This window comes from Erythranthe guttata, chromosome 4 (assembly GCF_056151865.1).
Source record: "Erythranthe guttata isolate IM_541 chromosome 4, IM_541, whole genome shotgun sequence".
Classification (NCBI taxonomy): Eukaryota; Viridiplantae; Streptophyta; class Magnoliopsida; order Lamiales; family Phrymaceae; genus Erythranthe; species Erythranthe guttata.
The window spans coordinates 16,989,110-17,008,865 of record NC_142536.1 but is presented as its reverse complement, the minus strand read 5'-3'; the positions used below and the strand labels follow the sequence as shown (position 1 = coordinate 17,008,865).

Here is a 19,756-nt window from a genome sequence, read left to right as displayed (position 1 = left end):
TGTAAGTTAAGAAACACATGAGCGAGGAGATGTCCATTTGTGACAGAAACAAAACAAATCAACCAATATTGCTAGGGAAAATTACAATCAACCCCTGAGGTATACCATAATAACTTTAAGGTCCATGTGTTATTGAGAATTACCAACATCTTATGAAATTAGAAACCCTAAGATTGGATGTTTTTTTTCTTCATAATTCATTACAATTACCCATATGACACAACAGCTAAAATAATGTTCAAAAAATATAATGTTTAGAGTATTACATTATCCTCCTAGGACCCTTTTGGATGGATGGGTTGGACAAATAACTACTGATGGAATCTGTAGTACTGGGACTAAAATGATGATTCACAATGGGTCTGACATTGACATTTGGATAATTGTATTGGAATGAAACTAATAATATCTTTATGAATTATTTGGTATTTTGTTCCCTTTATTGTACTGTATTACTTGAGATTAATTGTCCAAAATGTCTGAAATGCCCTTAAATAATATTATATCATTGCCCAACTTCATCTTCTTTATAACCACGATTGCAAGCCCCCAATATCTTTCGATTTTGTACACTAACCCTAATTTGGGTCTTTATAAAATTGAATTCTTCCTGAGTTCCGTTGTTAGGTTATTTTGCAGAATGAGTATTGGCGGTAGTAATTAGATGAGGAGTTGAGCAACAATAAATATGGTTGATTCGATTTAAATCGTGAGCACCCTGAGACTTGTAATTGTGGCTTCAATATAAAACGAACACCCCCGGCCCTTTGCTGGCACATTTTTTATGTAAAAAATACAAGGAGAAATGAAAAATCAAACCCAAACATAACATTACGCAGAAATAATAGATTTAAATTGCAAATCCCTGTCTCCCTACCAACTATAAAAGTATGAATGTTTTTTTGTTTCTTAATATTTATGTGCTTTCTATTATGCCCTTTGTAAACTAACTTACACCATTAATTAGTTATGGTTAATTGTGTAATAAGCATAATGAAATAACAAATTAATAGTAAAATAATATTGTTTAAATATCTAATGTCTTTTCATATGCTCAAATATTTACACAAGTTGTGATCGTTGATTTTCTTCTTTTTATAATTTTTTCTACATAATATTTTTTAGATAAAATCACTTCGTCTTAAACTAGATTCGAAGAGCTTTACAATCACATACTATAAGCATATATGTAGAAATTTGTTTTTCGTTTTATACATAAAGTAGTTTCGAATTTTAAATTAATTATTAGATTATATTTATTACGTATATTCCACAAATATGACAATATGATATTGTTTTATGTATCTTACATTTTCAAATATAATATTTTATGTAAAATAAAATTGTATTGAAACATGACTACTATTGTTAAAAAATACATGAAATTTAAACAAGCATATGACAATCATAAATTTAAAGGTATGGATTAATTAAAAAAAACACTTTAGAGACTCGAAATATACACTTTGGAACTTTGCACACCAAAAAAAATTAATAGCACATTGCACCCTTAAAAGATTTAATCATTCACACAGCAACCCCCAATTGATACTTTAATAAAATTTCTCAATAATTATGTTTTCATGTGCCTTTGATAAAAATATTGTAAATGTTATTTTAGATAACAAAATTTAATTTTCAAGTAATTTTAGCAAGAAAATAATTCTATAGTGAATGAAATAAACAATTACATAAAATAAGTACTACTGCACATATGAAAATATCCTCAATAATTACACCCATACAAAAGTATTTGTCATCTTGATACAAAGTTTTAGAATTTTAATTTTTCCACCCTTTGAACTACTTTTTCACAAAATTACATAAAAAAAATATATTTTCATACAAAAAAAAAAGAACAATATATTTTTACCAATTCCAAGAAAATTACAGATATACCTTTTCAATAATTTCATATTTAATTATGAAAATTATTTTATTTGAATTACATTTGATCACTCCAAAGAAAATTATCATTTCAAAATGCTACTAAAAGATGAAATTATCCTCATTAGCCTTAAAATTTAAATAGGATGCAATGTGAATGATTTAATTCCTTTCGAGATTTTTTTCGGGTGTGCCAAGTGCATAAATGATACATTTCAAGGGTACAAAATAGAAATAAGCAAATTATTTAATTTAATTTATGTTATATATTTTTAAATAGTATTAATTTTCTAATATAATTTCTCTATCAAAAATATCTTATAAAAATATTATTTTGTTATTAGTAATTAAATAATTAAAATTATACTTAAGAGGAGCATCTTTAATATAATATTTATTTACTTTTAAATGTGAGAGGCACACCGGTGTATATGTGTGTAATTAGACCTGATCTAAGGAGAGATCACTATAATTATTCAATATATGGTCAAGGGTAAACATATAGTTTCAAAAACATCAATGGTCACTATAATTACTGAATTATCTTTTCTTTGTAAGAAAATTATTGGTGAAATTGAAGATCGATAACTATTATGACTCCAGTAACAAAACATATCTCACTTAAACTTTCAACAATAACAAAAAATAATATGATGAGGATATTATAACACCAAGGTAACAATAAAATTATGAATTATGCACTAATTATATTACCCATAAGTAGTAAATTGGATATTATTACACGTGATTAACATGTCATATATGAATTGGCTAACTCAAGATACTTGAATAAATATGCATGTCCAACTGTATTTAGTTGTCTCTACCTCCCTGTTTTTTAATTATTACTATTTTATAATTCATATCTTCATTTAGCGATATTGATTTCGATCTTGAACGTTGAAAATACTTAATTTACATGCTATTGGATAATATAATATTTTTCATCAAAAAACCTTGCTACATTAGAATCTCAAATATTTTAATATTTCTAAAGTAAATTTCTTTAAGAAAATTATTGTTGTAAATATAAAGATATATTATTCTTTTTTTTTTAATATAAAAGTATATTATTCTGACACCTGTGAGGATGTGACAATTACAAGATGTATTACTGAAGAAAATTGAAAAAAAAAGATGAATAAAAAGGATAATAGTTATGATTAAATTAATATTCAAATTTCAAGTGTCGACATTTTGATTAGGGAGACCATAACTTAAGTAACACGAAAATAAAAACTTAATAGTTTCAAAAAATACTGATGTAGAAAAACTCACTAAAATGAAAATTGTTTAAACAATCACAATAAAATCAGAAAAAACATAATGTGAGCATGTATGAACTAATATATAGAAAAAAAATTTAGTTATTTTGTTTTATATTTTATATTCTTATCAAATCAATTTTTAAAATAATTGTTGGGCAACACTAGCAATTTTATTTTGTTTTTACGTAATTGTAATTAATGTGATGAATTTTCAAGCTCAGTCTCAACTTTGCACAACCAGTAGTAACTAGCAAGACTAGTTGATTAACGGCCAACTGTCCTGGCATTTAATGTCATTTCATATTCTCAACCATATTTTCATTTACAAAAAAAATAAAGAAAAAAAATTGAAAATTATAGGTTGGATCTGGATTAATAGTTTTGAACATGGAAGACAAAAGAAAAGGTCTCTCGCAAGAATTTAGTATAGTTGTTGGGCAGTGAATGAAAAGATATATTCCTATGGGGAAGAGTTGTTCCTTACTTCTTAAGTGAAATTTGTGTGAGATCTCCTGTGTTTGTCTGTCTGAGAGAGAGAGAGAGAGAGAGAGAGAGAGAGAGAGAGAGAGAGAGAGAGAGAGAGATGGCTTATGCTGCTGTTTGTTGTATTGAGCAGACACTTAAGCGCCTTTTAAATTCTTCACATATTTCGATTGTTCAAACTTCATCCCTACAAATAATTAGCCTTCTTTACGAGGAGATTCTCTCCTTACGAGAAGCTCTCAGAGAATTCGATGAATGCCGGATCATTGTTGACATGAAGATGGTCAAAACTTTGGAGGCAGAAATCATAGATGTTGTATACAAATTCGAAGATGTAATCGACCTCCATATCTCTAATCAATTCCATTCACTACAATCTGACGAAGAGACCGATCATCCTCCATTAATGGTACACTCATTAGATGTGCAGGAAATAAAGCAAGATGTCGATTCCTTTATCGAAATGGTGGACAAGATGAAGAGAGCCTACACTCACGAATTATGCAACCCGACCCCGCACGATGAAGAAGATGGTTTTTTTATCTCTACAAGAATTGATTTTGGTGGAAATGAGTCTAACATGGTTGGATTATCTGACCAATTTACGAGCATCAAAGGTCGGCTTCTAAATTCCTCACAATCTGAACGGATGGTTGTGTGTCTCGCCGGGATGGGGGGCATTGGTAAGACTACTCTTGCCAAGAAACTCTGTCAAGATCCATTAATTACGAGTCATTTTAGCGCACATGTGTTTGTGATCATAGGCCCAAAATGGAGATCAATATACACCTTGATAGATATTCTTAAACAATTGGATCCTCGCCCTCGTGAAATAAAGCTTCTGGAGGGAGAAGAAGTATTAGATTGTTTGAAAAGGTCGATTTCTGAAAGTTTGAAGGGTTTGAGATACTTGATCGTTTTGGATGATGTATGGAATGAGGAGCTTGAATTGGTGAACTCATTTCCAGACGACAAAAATGGAAGCCGAGTATTGCTCACAACTAGGATAGAAGAAGTAGGTAAATGCTTGGATTGCGGGTACAATGTAAGATTTTTAGATAAGAAGGAAAGTTGGGATCTTCTTCGTGAAAAGGTGTTTGGTGAAGAAGAGTCGTTTTCTTATGCGCTTGAGAGAGCTGGAAAGAAGATTGCCGAGAATTGTGAAGGTCTGCCTCTTACAATCGTCACAGTTGGCGATATCCTGTCCAAATCTGAGAAGACTTTGGAGTACTGGAACGAGGTAGCTGATGAGAAACAACATTCAGTTTACAAGGATGCATATGATCAAATGTCGAATGTACTGTATCCAAGTTATGACTATTTACCTCAACATTTAAAAGCATGCTTTCTTTACATTGGATCTTTCCCACAATCTTATATGCTACACGTGCCCCGACTGATGAACTTGTGGAGTGCTGAAGGATTTCCCGACTCATAACCAATTCTTTCCTCAGACCCGCCCACGATTTTCGCAAGTAATACCTATTATTATTATATATGCGAGCTTCGTCGCAAAAGTGTTGTCATGTTCGACAGAGAACAACGCGGTTATCGTCTTCATTCATCATTTTGGTACCTGTGTAACAAAGAAGCAGCCAAGAACAAGTTGTTCTATGCCTTAAATTGTCGTGCCGATGCTCTACGAGAAGAAGGTACAAACTTCCAGCCGCGCCGATTGTGCATCCGAAATAATGTTCTACTTGCCATAGAAGATGTGCACGACTCAATTGCATCTGCTTCAACGGTACGCTCTCTCCTATGTACCGGTCCATTTCATCAATATTATGTGCCGTTATCCTTTTTGAAGCATTTAAGGTTGCTCAGGGTATTGCACGCTCTAAGTATTAGATTTTATGAGTTCCCAATGGAAGTGGTGAAACTAGTTCAACTAAGATACGGAAGATTTAACGTTGCTCAGGGTATTGCACACTCTCAGTATCAGATTCTTTGAGTTCCCAATGGAAGTGGTGAAACTAGTTCAACTAAGATACCTTTCCCTTACTTATGATAAAAAGCTCCCTACTTCCATATCCAAACTCTTCAACCTTGAGTACTTGAACGTTGATCGTCATCAAAGCATCATACAATCTGACGGGAATCCATCGTATCTGCCTTCTGAGATATGGAATATGAAAGAATTGAAGTCTCTTCAAGCCTTGGGACGAGACCTACCGCACCCTTGTCGTGAAGGATCTCTCCTCCCAAACCTATTACAACTTAATGGTGTGAGTCCTCAAAGTTGTACCAAAGACGTGTTTGAAAAAATCCCTAATCTAGAGGTTTTACAGATCAAAATTGAATTGGGTCCCGATGCTTCTGAACCGTTGAGCTGCTTTGACCATATTTCCCATCTCAATAAACTGAAAACACTAATCCTGTATTCAAGACAGAGGTTGATACCCCGCTTGCTCCTCTTTCACTCTTGCCATCAAGCCTTACGGTGTTAACTCTGAGCGGCTTAGGATATCCGTGGGAAGAAATAAGCAAGATTTCTTCATTGCCAAATCTTGAAAATCTGAAATTGCACTCATATGCCTTTCGAGGCCCAGAGTGGGAGGTTCGTGACTACGAATTCCAAAGGCTTCAATTTCTCGATATTGAAGACACTGATCTGGAGCGATGGACGTTTCTTGATTCGAGTTCATGCTTCCATGCGATACAGTCGCTCAGCATAAAGCATTGCTACAAGTTGAAAGAGATCCCTCTGACATTCGGTACATCTCTTCAAAGCGTTGAGCTAGTTGCGGTGAGTTGTGAAGAGAAATTTAAGAAGGATTGGGAAGACAAATACGGTGATCAAGAACGTTCACTACTTGTTATAGTCTCTTATGTTCAGTGATGATGGGACATATGTTGGTTGAGTCATTCTTCTGCATATTCGGGTAAAGCTGTAATTATTCCTTCTACTCTGATTCCATGTATGCATGTTTTACCTCACATCTCACATGATATTCTGTTTGAAAATTTGGAAAAACTAACGCCGTCAATGTATATGAATTTCTACAGGGTATATATGATTATATTGTTTCAAGAGCCATGGACTGATTGGTCAGAGAAAGTACATCAGTAGCATTGGGCAAATGTTTTTTTGTATGTTTCGTTGTGAGACTGAAAAAATATAAGTGTGTTTGCATTTTTTGTTGGAAAAATTAATGATGTCTACCGTGAGATGTTTATTTTATTAAAAAAAAAAAGTAATGGTGTGGGATGTTTAATTTGTGCTGTTGATATATGAGATCATGTTTATAAAAAAAAAGGGTAAATAGCATTTAACCCCTATGTGATTACAAGCTTTCGCATATGACCCCTCGTGCTTGTAATATCAGCACATGACCCCCTTGTGGTTTATGCGGTAGCTTTCGTTATGTGATTACAAGCTTTCGCATTTAACCCCTATGTGATTACAAGCTTTCGCATATGACCCCTCGTGCTTGTAATATCAGCACATGACCCCCTTGTGGTTTATGCGGTAGCTTTCGTTACTTTTTCGTTAAACTTAACCGCTTGTGTCTAACTTCAAGGGGATCATCTGCAAAAATGAAAGAGAAAATGAAAGCACAAGGGGATCATCTGCAAAAAAAAAAATACTTTGACTTGTGACACATAGCCCATGGGATTAAGTTTGACAGAAAAACTAACGGAACTCCCTATAAACTATAGGGGATTATGTGCTAATATTACAAGCACACAAGGGGGTCATTTGCAAAAGTTTGTAACCATTGGGGGGTTAAATGCTATTGACCCTAAATAAAATGAGAAAGAAAAGCGAATTATAATTTGTAAATGGGAAAAATACAGTTTCATCCTTCAAGTTTGCATCGATTTTACATTTGGTCACTCATGTTCATAAAAAAAGTACATTCAGTTCCTCATGATTAAAAAAGTGTGTGTCCATCACTTCCTTAACTGACGGACTAACTGTAAATTGACGGAAATGACCAAAAGTGTTAAATTATTAAAACATAAGGGATCAAAAGTGTTTTTTGCGAACATGAGAGACCAAATATAACATCGATGCAAACATGAAGGACGAAAACAATAATTTTTGCATTTGTAAATATTGTGAGCCCGTGGATGCATATCATCAATTATTTATAGTTCAAGGCAAAAAGTGGGCAATCTTTATTTTACTTTGGCCAAATTACACCTATCTATAGAACCTCTAAGAAAATAAGGATATGAGCAAAATGTGGGCAATTTTTTTTCTTCTTTAATTGTTGATTTCTTATAAATTAATGATATGAGCAAAATAGAATATAACAAATACATAATATAAAAGACTAAGTAATTAAGGGACCCGTACTCTTTTTTTTTTTTTTTTTTTTTTTTTTTTTATTGTTCTAGGGCCTCTAAAGTTGTAGGATCGACGATTCGACATACAACATACAGTGAACATTAAGATTATTCTTTTAAGTATTTTTCCTAAGAAAAACAAAATTGTCTTTTCAATATTATCAAATTTCAAATAATTATTCTTTAAATAAATATTTTGGTGAAACATATATATTACTTAATGAGTTTAAACACATTTTCAATCAAAATTATAACTTGAAAAACATTCATGTATAAAAAGATTTTTATAAACATGACCCCAATATCTAATTAAATATAACCTTTTGGGAGCTTTGTGTAATTTACCCAATATTTAATCGAGGGTATAAATAGAAATCAAAGGTTAGATGGGGGTAACTACTAACATAATCAAACCTCAGAGGTGTCAAACTTAATTTTAAGAATCCGAGAGGGTCTATTTGCAATGACACCCAACCTTAAGGGCGATAGACGTAATTACACCACTAGTTATACAACAGACCATTTCATACAGTTGACTTATTACTTCATCTCTGCAAATCAGCTTATGCCTCTGTTCCAGTTTGGCGATTTTTTTTTTCTGAGAAAGAGAGATCAGAGCTACTCTGCTAGACACGATTTCTGTGTGTGTGTGTGTGTCTGTTCGAGAGAGAGAGAGAGAGAGAGAGAGAGAGAGAGAGAGAGATGGCTTATGGTGCCGTTGGCAGTCTTAAGTTGACAATTGAGCGCCTATTGAATTCCTCACATATTTCGATTGTTCAAAATTCATCCCCACAAATCATAAAACTTTTGTACGAGGAGGTTTGTTCATTCCAAGATGCTCTTGAAGAATTCGATAAATGCAGGAGCACCATTAACATGAAGATGGTGAAAACTTTGGAGGCAGAAATGATAGATGCGATATACGAATTCGAAGATGTAATAGAATCCTATGTCTTAGATCAGATTCAATCACAATCCGAAGAAAGCCATCATGAAGATCATATTCATCCCCCATTGTTCGCAATAGATCTTCAACACCAAAAGCAAAATGTCGATTCCTTTATCGAAACGGTGAAGGAGATGAAGACGGCCTACATCCACGAGTTGCACAATCCCTCTCCTGAAGAACAAGAAGAAGACGATCATGTGGACCCGTCGTCAAGAATTGATTTTGGTGGAAATCATGATTCAGTGATTGGACAATCTAAAGACTTTATTGAATTCCTTAGAGATTTATTCACAATCAACTATCGAGGTAATTCACGGACGATTGTCTCGATCTATGGGATGGCTGGCATTGGTAAGACTATTGTTGCCAGGAAATTCTTTTGGGATCCATTGGTTGTGAGTCATTACAACAGACGTGCGTTTGTCACGATAGGCCCGAAGTATCTATTAAAAAGCGTCTTGCTGGATATTCTAAGACAAGTGGATCCTGATTTTGAAATAACTAATATGGATGGAGAAATGTTAGCTAGCCGAGTTAAAAAGGATGGTGTGCGAGAACTTGAAGGATCAGAGATACTTCATCGTGTTGGATGATATATGGGACAAAGAGCTGTGTTCAGACTTGATGGAATTATTTCCAGACGACGATAATCAAAGTTTAGTACTAATGGCAACTAGGCTAGGCGAAGTAGCTGATATTGCACCCGCCAATTTTCAGTATAAAATACCCTTTCTTGATAAGAAAGAGAGTTGGGATCTTCTCCGTCAGAAAGTGTTTGGTGAAATGCCTTGCCCTCCCCAGCTCGAGAAAGCCGGAAAGAAGATTGCAGAGAATTGTGAAGGTCTTCCTCTTACAATCGTCACTGTTGCCGACATCCTATCCAAATCTGACAAGACAATAGAGTACTGGAACAAGGTATCAGATGTAAAAGATTCATTATACAAGGATGCATATGATCAAATGTCAAAGGTATTACTTCCAAGTTATGACTACTTAAATCAATATTTAAAAGCATGTTTTCTCTACATGGGAGTTTACCCTCAGCATCATAAGATACCTTGGGGCGAGCTCTCCTTCTTGTGGAGCTTGTGGAGTGCTGAAGGATTTCTCTACTCAGCTGCACAATTTCGTGAAAGAATTCCTCACTCGGATATGGTCAAGATGTTCGCAGAGCCTTGTACTTATTATATGTTTGAGCTTGTTCTAAAAAATGTTATCATGTCGGACATTGAAGTATCATATTATAGCCTCCATTCATCCTTATGGTACATGTGTAACAAAGAAGCTACCAAGAACAAGTTTTTCTACGCCTTAAATTGTCGTGCCGATGCTTTACCGGAAGAAGGTATAGAAAGCCAACGCCGATTGTGCATCCGAAATAATGTGCTACTTGCCATAGAAGATGTGCGCGATTCAATTGCATCTACTTCAACGGTACGCTCTCTCCTATGTACCGGTCCATATCATCACTATCCTCTACCATTGTGTTTGGAACATTTAAGATTTCTGAGGGTATTCCACGCTTGTACAATAAGATTCTACGAGTTCCCAATAGAAATACTGAAATTAGTTCAACTAAGATACCTTTCCCTCACTTATAATGGAAACATCCCTTCTGTCATATCCAAACTCTGGAACCTTCAGTGGTTGATCATTCGTCGACAATTGATAGTTAAAAATAATTCATCGTATATGCCTAGGGAGATATGGGATATGAAAGAATTGAGGAAACTCGATATTGCGGGATGTAAACTATCAGATCCTCGTGAAAGATCTTTCTTACCAAACCTCTTAGAACTTTATAACGTGGATCCTCAAAGTTGTACCAAAGATGTTTTTGAAAGAATCCCTAATCTAGCGACGTTAAATATTGTAATCAAATTGGCTCATGGTAATGTTGACCAACCCTTGAGCTGCTTTGATCATGTTTCTCATCTCCATGAGCTAAAATCATTAGCATGTGACGTTATGAATCCTACATTCAAGGCCGAGGTTGTTGCCCCACTTGCTCGTCTTTCAGACTTTCCCTCAAGTCTTACAAAGTTAACTTTGAGCGGGTTAGGATATCCATGGGAAGAAATGAGAAAGATTTCTTCATTGCCTAATCTCATAAGTCTCTATTTGAAATGCTATGCCTTTCGAGGCCCAAAGTGGGAGGTTCGTGACAACGAATTCCAAAGGCTTAAATCTCTTGAGATTGAAGACATTGATATGGAGCGATGGACATTTCAAAATGACCATGAATGCATCCCCGCTATTAAGGCTCTTCGCATCGCACATTGCTACAAGTTAAAAGAGATGCCTCTCGCATTTGGTACATCTCTTCTAGTCATTAGCATCGTCGACTGTAACCCTACGGTTGTGAATTGTGTAAACAAGTTAAGACGGGATTCTGACGACAAATATGGTGACGGAAATTCATTATTTGTTCATGTCCATTCGTCGTGGGATGATCCGGGAACATCCAGCCATGAATCACCATATTAATTCTTCACAAGGTTAGCCATTCAGCTAATTAAGTTGCAATTATTCGTTTTACTCGGAGATTCTATTCGATATTTTTAAAATTACGAACACGTATGTTCCGTATGAAGAACGGAAAAACTAACATTAAATTCTACAGGCTATATATGATTGTTTGAAGAGCCATGGAAGACTGATTGATCAGAGAAAGTACATCACTATTATATTGAGAAAATGTTTTCATCTTTCATTGTGATAGACTGAAAAAATAATTTTGCATATTATGTTTTTTTTTTGAAAGAATTTTGCATATTATGTTGAAAAGATAATAATGATGTGTACTAATTTAATTAATTACGTTTATTCAATAGGGAAGTTAAATTAAGGGCAAATTGCACGTCACCCCCTATAAATTTATAAAATTCGCACTTTACCCCCTCGAAATTTTAAAAAGTGAATGTCCGCCTTCAAAATATTATTCTTGTTGTACACTGCCACGAAAGAAAAATTTCGATGGATTATTCATCAGCATTTTAGTATTTTTGTTGCACATTGCCCCTTTCTATGTTATTTTTGTTGCACGTTACCCCTTAAAAATATTATCTTTTTGCACATTGCCCTTATAAAATATCATGTTTGTTGCAGAATGCCTATAAAAAATTGGCTTCTGGGGCGAAGTGCAACAAAATAATATTTTGAAGGGGGATTATCCAATTTTTAAAATTTTAGGGGGAAAAGTGTACAAATAGAAAGTTTGAAGGGAGTGAAGTGAATTTTGTCCGTAAATTAATTTACAATGGAAATTTAAATTTGAGAAAAATAGCTAGCAATTTGGTTTTGTATGCTACGTTTGTGATTCACCTAAGATTTGTTCGACCCTACACCTGGTTAAAAACACCGGGTGGGTCTTCTGCTGGCACGTGTCTATATTTTGTATTTTATAATAGATTCCTCGCTAGGGTTTACCTTTAATGGTTTTAGAAAAATAAAAAAAACAACACGTGGCAGCAGAAGACCCACCCGGTGTTTTTCACTGGGTGTAGGGTCGAGGGAACCTTCACCTAACTCTTGGTCAATTCTCGTTCAGTTCTCACCAGCCGCCCCCCCTCCCCGTTTAAGATCCAAAAATATTTATAAGGACAAAATTGCAGTTCACCCCCTGTACATTTTCTATTTTCGCATTTCCCCCCTAAAAGTTAAAAAAATGGATAACCCCCTTCAAAGTATTATTTTGGTTGCACTTTACCCCAAAAATCAATTTTTGCTGGGCATTGTACAACAAAAATAACATTTTAAAGAGGCAATGTGTAGAAAAATAATATTTGTAAAGGACAGGATATAACTAAAATAACATCTAAAGGGACAACTTGCAAGAAAAACACTCAATTTTAGTGAATAATCCACTGAAATTTTGTTATCGGGGCAACGTTCAACATGAATAACATTTTGAAGAGAAATATAGTTTTAAGAAAATGGATTTTTGCGGAATTATTTTCAAAATTTGAAATTGGATTTGATACCGAAAAATTCCATATATATTTCAATTATAATCCAAAAACAATTTCAAAAAAAAAAAAATCAGAAAAATAAATAAACTTATGTACCTTTATTTATAATTAATGAGCTAATAGCACAGACCCCCCCTGTGTTATTTCTAATAGGCATAATAGCCCTCGTGATAAAATAATTAGCAAAAACCCCCTTATGTTTGGTTTTATGTAGCACACTGCCCCTTTTATCAGATTTAATTGTTGACTTGAATGAAATGACAAAATTATCCTTAACTTAAAAACATAGAATACCCAAAACCCAATTGAAAAATAAGTAAAAAAAAAAAATTAGAGTCGTCTTCCCCATCGACCCACCCCACCCCCACCCAAAAAAATTCATCTTGAAGGCCAAGAACCAGCAAATAATCCTCCTCTCTTCCTTCAGTTTTCCACCACCATACCAGCCGCCATTACCTATTCCCGCCGCCGCCCCATACTATGTCGGTATTAGCCGTCCACCTCTCACAATCCAAATCAGCCGTCGACCACCGCACATTGCACACTCGAATCTCAGACAGGCGGAGTCCAGCAGCGGCGTCCCACGAAGTTCCGTCATAGTCGCATCTCAAATCTGTCTTATTCGTCGCCGTACATTTGTGGAAGCTGCTCGTGCCAATTCTTCGTCGACGGATTGTGATATAGTGTTGGTAATTGATTTGGTGGAACGGTTAAATTTGTCGTCGATTGAAGTGGTCAGAGTTCCTCGGGAGAGAAGGAACAGAGAAATTGGGATGCTTACCTTTCTCTTTGGCATTTGCCAGATTTTGGGAAGTGAAGGGTTTGGTGAGGTACCTTGCAAACAATTTGTCGGAAAAAATCATATCTGCAAAGTGGGCGAAATTGGGAAGCATTTTGTGTATCTATTGCGTGAAAATGGTGGAGAGTTTGATCGGGATGAGATGATTTGGAGAGAGGGCATTTTAGAAATTTTCAAGGACTGAATTGAAAATTCTAAGAGCTTTATTCTGGGGTTATGAAAATTTTGGGGCTAATTTGTAATTTTCAACCTTTTATTTAAAATATATTTAGTTTTTTTCACATCAAAACATGCACCCGAGCTGCACAATGCGCGCGTGGAGAACACGAGAAGATGTTAAGGGCTTTATTGGCTTTGACTAACTTTTATAGGGGGGTCCTTGCTAATTGTTTTAACATGAGGGGTTTTTCAGCAATTAGAGATTACACAGGGGTGGTTCTTGCAAAAAACCCTATAATTAATTATACACACTTTTATATGTTTTCATCTCACCAAACATTTTACAAATATCCACACTTCCTAAAAAAGTTAAATCGGAAAAAACAAAGGCAAAGAAAAATACCAAAAATACCCCCACAAATAGGTACAAATTTCGGACCCTAATACCGCTGCCACCAACTCATCACTCTCCAACGCTTCACACTTCCGCTCTCCTCGCTTCTTGACGGAGCTACCAAAGCTCTCTCTCTCCAACCACCCCCCTCAAATATATACGCACAGTCGATACATACAACCTTCTCCCTCTCTCTCTCTCTCTAACTTCTCTCTCTTGATCTGAGAAATCAAATCAAAATGCAGAGCTCGACGATTGCATTCTCGCCTTCTCTTTCTCTCTCCACCCATCCTCGCAAGCTCCCCGTCCGTGGGTTTAACCCTCTCTCCGTCTCCACCACCGGCCGGCAGTGCTTAACCAATGGCGCCGCTCTTTTCGCTTCCACCACTCGGAAATTGAGCCCGATTAGCTGCTCGCTGAACCAGAGCGGTTGGATTTCCGGGCCCACTCCGGGATCTCCGGAGCCCAAATCCGATGGAGTTGTTGTTGTTCAGGCCACCGCGGAGAGCGCCGGCGCGGCGGAAACCCCTAAATCGAAGAGCTTTCAGGATACTTTGGTCCTTGGAACGCTTTTTGGACTGTGGTACCTGTTTAACATCTACTTCAATATCTACAACAAGCAGGTAGTTATTAACATTGGATTTGTTTATTGTTTTTTATTGAATTTACAGTATTAACATTGCGATTATGATTTGTTTTTGTTTATTTCTGTAAGTGTAAATAAATGTCAGTGTTGTGTTGTAGTGATTGGTAGTTTGTGAATGCTTAACCGATGTTTCTTTTTTTTCGTGTGAATTTGAGTAAATCGGAGACTCGATGAAAGTATTTTCGTGTAATGCCTGTGATTCAAGGTTTTAAATATCTGGCTTATGTTGAGAATAAGTGGCTCGATTTTGGGTTTAATTGGATTCACGATCGGAGCAAAATAAATCGACCAATTTCCTGTCCATTTATGATTTATTCGAACTACTTCCTCCCCGCAATTTTAGTATCATGATTTTGCTTGCACGAGACGATTGCTGTACATTTGTGTTTATAATTGATATTATTAATTACTGCTTCTGTCAAAAATAATCAGTCTAGTTCGACTTCGTCGAATTTTAGTTAAGATTTGAAATAACAGAGTGCTATTGTAATTTTACAGTGAAAACTAGTGGTTGAGAATTGGGAATGTTGCATCATTACTAATGTTAGAGGACGTTGTTTTAAGAAAAAAAAATTACGAAGTGAAGTGATATTTTGGAGCTGATATTTTTTCAAATTTAAATTGTCGATTCTCGGAGATTGATATATAATTAATGTTTCGTCTTTGTAATAGGTTCTCAAAGCATTCCACTACCCAATGACAGTCACTCTCGTTCAATTTGCCGTGGGGACTGTGCTCGTTACTTTGATGTGGACACTTAATCTCTACAAACGTCCTAAAATCAGTGGGGCCCAGGTACTCGCTCGTCTCCACCATTCGACCTGGAAAACCTTTTCGATATTTTTTCTCGTTCGGTTTAATATTGACCTTTTATCATTATTTGCAGCTTCTTGCAATTCTTCCATTGGCATTCGTGCATACCTTAGGCAACCTCTTTACCAACATGAGTCTTGGAAAAGTTGCCGTTTCTTTCACTCACACAATTAAAGCTATGGAGCCGTTTTTCTCAGTTGTCCTCTCTTCTATGTTTCTAGGAGAGGTAAAGAATCTCGTTTCTTCAATTACTAAAAATATTGTTATATTAATATTTTTGTGATTACTGATAAGATATATTATATATCCTTGTATACTGATTTAAAGATGTGAAAATTAGTATATTTTATATTATATGGTTTTTTTTGTTTGAATTATGGAATTAATTGTAATCGTTCTCTTTTCTACTAACCCCATTGTGCAGTATCCTACACTATGGGTCGTTTCTTCGCTTGTACCAATCGTTGGTGGAGTAGGTTTGGCGTCAATGACCGAGGCCTCTTTTAACTGGTAAAGAATCACGATTGCTTGCTTTCATTGTCTTTATTTTAAATCGTATGATGACATTTTTTCATTTCAATATCTCCTCACATAATTTGTATTATTGGCGTTTTTTTCTGAAGGGCTGGTTTTTGGAGTGCTATGGCCTCAAATTTGACTAACCAATCTCGCAACGTTCTTAGCAAGAAATTCATGGTTAAGAAAGAGGTATGTTTCCCACTAGTTTTTATTGTTTTTCGACTGCTGGGAGATGCTATGTTTAGTGTTTATTCAAATATTAGATTATTGCAAGATTCTGTTTGTAGAACTCGGAAGAAAAGGAAATAATCGGCTTTTCTTGTAGTTGATTTCTCGAAATGGTGCTTCAAGCTTCGATTTCTCTTTGTGCAGGATTCACTGGACAACATAACTCTCTTCTCGATAATTACTATTATGTCCTTTTTCTTGATGGCTCCTACTGCCATTTTCATGGAAGGCATCAAGTTTACACCTTCACAACTTCAGGCTGCTGTAAGTAATTATCGAAAGCAAGTTATTGCTCTTCATTTATTTGATTCCGGCCTTTCTAGGAGAGCATCTTTCATTTGTTGGTTCATTAATTTCGAATATGGATGAAATTTCTAATTCTAAGTAATGTTTTTTTTTTTTGTCAGGGTGTGAATGTCAATCAGCTTTACACTAGGTCCTTCATAGCAGCTCTCTGCTTCCATGCATATCAGCAGGTAAGCCTTGGATAATTTCTTTTCGTATGAATCACTTCCATAGTACTTTGTGCATTTAGTATAGTACATTTCGCAATATCAAGCCTTTATCAGAGTATATTAGCACACATGCTTTTGACACAATAGTCGTAAAGTGCAAACCAGTATTTATCTGTTATGAATCCCTGAATATTTTTACACTAACATTATCGAGAAATTCAGAAAACCCAACTTTTAGATTGAACCGACGATAACCATTATTTGATTTTTCTTGGGCTGCTAGAATCTTTTATTTTCTCCACTTTTTTACATTAATATTGGCCAGTATACAAGCATCTATCGTTATTGTAAATTCTACGTAGCATCTCTAAGTTTTTTATGATGTGTTGACAATGACATAATTGGCGTAATTTAGTTTGATTTCATTCATCTGCATTTACTATGACGAGCAATCTATATTTCTCAAACAGTCAAAACGACGTGAAAGTAATCTGCTGACTGTTTCAAGTTTTAGTAGTTACACTTGAATAGATACTCTAAAAAAATAATTATGACCCGACTTCTTGATTTCCCGTTTCATTATGAGATTAAAAAATAAATGACGAGGAAATATTTATTTCTTTTGTGCAGGTTTCTTACATGATATTGCAGCGTGTATCTCCTGTGACTCATTCCGTAGGAAACTGTGTCAAACGTGTGGTGGTGATCGTCACTTCTGTTCTCTTCTTCCGCTCACCTGTTTCACCTATCAACTCTCTAGGTATAATGACGATTCGCCCTTTCTCCCGGAACCTCGAAAAAATCGAATTTTGCAATCAAAAGACCACAATTACAATTTTCTGATTGACGTGTGCTTCTTATGTGCAGGTACTGGAATTGCTCTTGCTGGAGTGTTCTTGTACTCGAGAGTGAAGAGCATTAAACCGAAGCCAAAGACGGCTTGAATACTTTTCGTGTTGGAACAGTTTTGGTGATGGGATTTTTATGTTAGACTAGAAAAAAACTGGTGTGAACTTTTGTTGTATCTCTTTTAGTCTGGAACACGAGATGATTTTTTTTCCGGGGTTTTTGGCGCGCCTTATTTCTGTAGCTCTCTTAAAAGAATTGGGTAAATTCTTTTGATGGAGATTCAAAAATTTTAGTTGAAAAAATGTGACCATTTGATTATGCAAATCATGTCATAAAAGCATTTATAGCTTTGCAGAAACACATTACCCGGTATCCGGTCACACACCCACAGCAGATTCGATAAAGATTAGCCTAGATCCGACCCGGTTTTGAATAACCAAGGTTTTAATGGATACCGACATTGTGGACCGGTGCCAAGTCGCACCTTCATCCGGTGAACCCACTGAGCTACTGCTCCCACTTCTATTTTCCGACATACTATGTAGCACGAAAACTTCAACGTCTCAACGTTTCCGCATTTGGGACACGTTTCGTGTCCGAAACTCAAGGACACCTTGTGGGTCATTTTGCAATTTAAAAAAAAATAAAGACATGATTGAATAGTACTAAACTATTTACATGATCAATTGCAAATTGATAGTTGATAGTAAAATATATTTTGGATATGTTTGTATAAAAAAAATTAATATATAAATAAAAACTTATATATATTTATATAGCATATTTATAAATATACCCCTATATTTTTAATATTTATACGTTTCTTCCAAACTTCTGTCTCCCATTTTTAGGATATGTTGTTTTCCCATGCCCGTTTCCCCCATTTTCTTGTATCGTTGTTTCCGTGCCCGTGCTACATAGCCGCCGACATAGAATCAATATTCGTTAAATATATCAAATTAGAGACGGATGCTCGATTAATTTTTAATTCATAATATACACTTATACTCTATTTTAGTTGTGGTATCAGTCAGGACATAAGATTTTTTCCCGGATTCGAATTCAGAATATTTCGGTTTCTAATTCCATTAACTAGATTACCCTTACATGTTGTTAATGTCATTTGTACCTTATTTATTTGGGTGATCATTCAGATCGGATTCCACTAACAAACTGACACGTGGACATATCTCAAAATTCTCTTAACAATATTATATATAACAAGTGGGTTTGCCCATTTGATACAAAACACAAAAACTAATAAAAAATAAAAAAAATTCTTCAAAATCATTCGGCCAACAACAATTTAGGAAAAAAATATAATTGTTCAAATTATAAAAAAAATTACTACAAAAACTAGAAACCCAAAACCTGAAAACCCGAAAACCGAAAAACGAAATCCAAAACCCCAAAAAAACCCAAAACCGAAAATCGAAACCCGATAACCGAAAACCAAAACCCAAAAAACCCAAAACACGAAAATTGAAACCCGAAACCCCAAAACCCCGAAAAACCCAAAATCCAAAACCCCGAAAAACCCAAAACCCAAAAAAAACCCAAAACCTCAAAACCCGAAACCCCGAAAAACTCAAAACCCCGAAAAACCCAAAACCCAAAACCCAAAAACCCGTCCGTTGAACATAAGGTTTTATATTATTATTATTATTATTATTATTATTATTATTATTATTATTATTATTATTATTTCGTTAGTTGTTAACCCTTTATTGAAATGTTAGTGTTAACCCTAAATTTACAACTATGGTAATTTAATTTAGTTTAACTAGTAATCACCCCGTGCGTTGCACGGTGTAGAATAACGAACGTGGAAATAATAATTATTTTAATAAATGTTGTATAAAAATTAAAGTATTCATTAAAGCACAAAATTAATAACTGGTAAACCATTAAAAAATAACTTATAAAAAATTATAAGTAACAATTTGCATGCGGCTTTCATTGTGGTTCATTAATAAAGTTGGTAATAATGCATAAGTTATTTCAATAAGAATAGCGAGTTTAAATATATAAAGAAAAAGAGTA

General features: G+C 34.9%; 3 protein-coding genes across 3 annotated transcripts; all 3 read left to right on the top strand.

The window, feature by feature from the left end:
• Positions 1–3,738: 3,738 nt before the first annotated feature.
• On the top strand, positions 3,739–5,076 carry LOC105950389 (putative late blight resistance protein homolog R1B-17). Its single transcript, XM_012973736.2, has one exon. It carries the CDS (start codon positions 3,739–3,741, stop codon positions 5,074–5,076), a length of 1,338 nt encoding a protein of 445 aa, XP_012829190.2.
• Positions 5,077–8,490: 3,414 nt separating this feature from the next.
• On the top strand, positions 8,491–11,724 carry LOC105950385 (putative late blight resistance protein homolog R1A-10). The gene is given in 3 exon segments (XM_088817062.1): positions 8,491–9,431; positions 9,433–11,378; positions 11,504–11,724. Coding segments are annotated over 2 exon segments (2,733 nt in total). The 5' UTR covers positions 8,491–8,633; the 3' UTR covers positions 11,368–11,378; positions 11,504–11,724.
• Positions 11,725–14,135: 2,411 nt separating this feature from the next.
• Positions 14,136–18,037, top strand: LOC105950502 (triose phosphate/phosphate translocator, non-green plastid, chloroplastic). Its single transcript, XM_012973866.2, has 9 exons — positions 14,136–14,826; positions 15,522–15,644; positions 15,736–15,888; positions 16,087–16,172; positions 16,286–16,370; positions 16,554–16,673; positions 16,817–16,885; positions 17,495–17,624; positions 17,732–18,037. The coding sequence occupies exons 1-9, from the start codon at positions 14,443–14,445 to the stop codon at positions 17,806–17,808; spliced, it is 1,227 nt and encodes a 408-aa protein (XP_012829320.2). The 5' UTR covers positions 14,136–14,442; the 3' UTR covers positions 17,809–18,037.
• Positions 18,038–19,756: the final 1,719 nt, after the last annotated feature.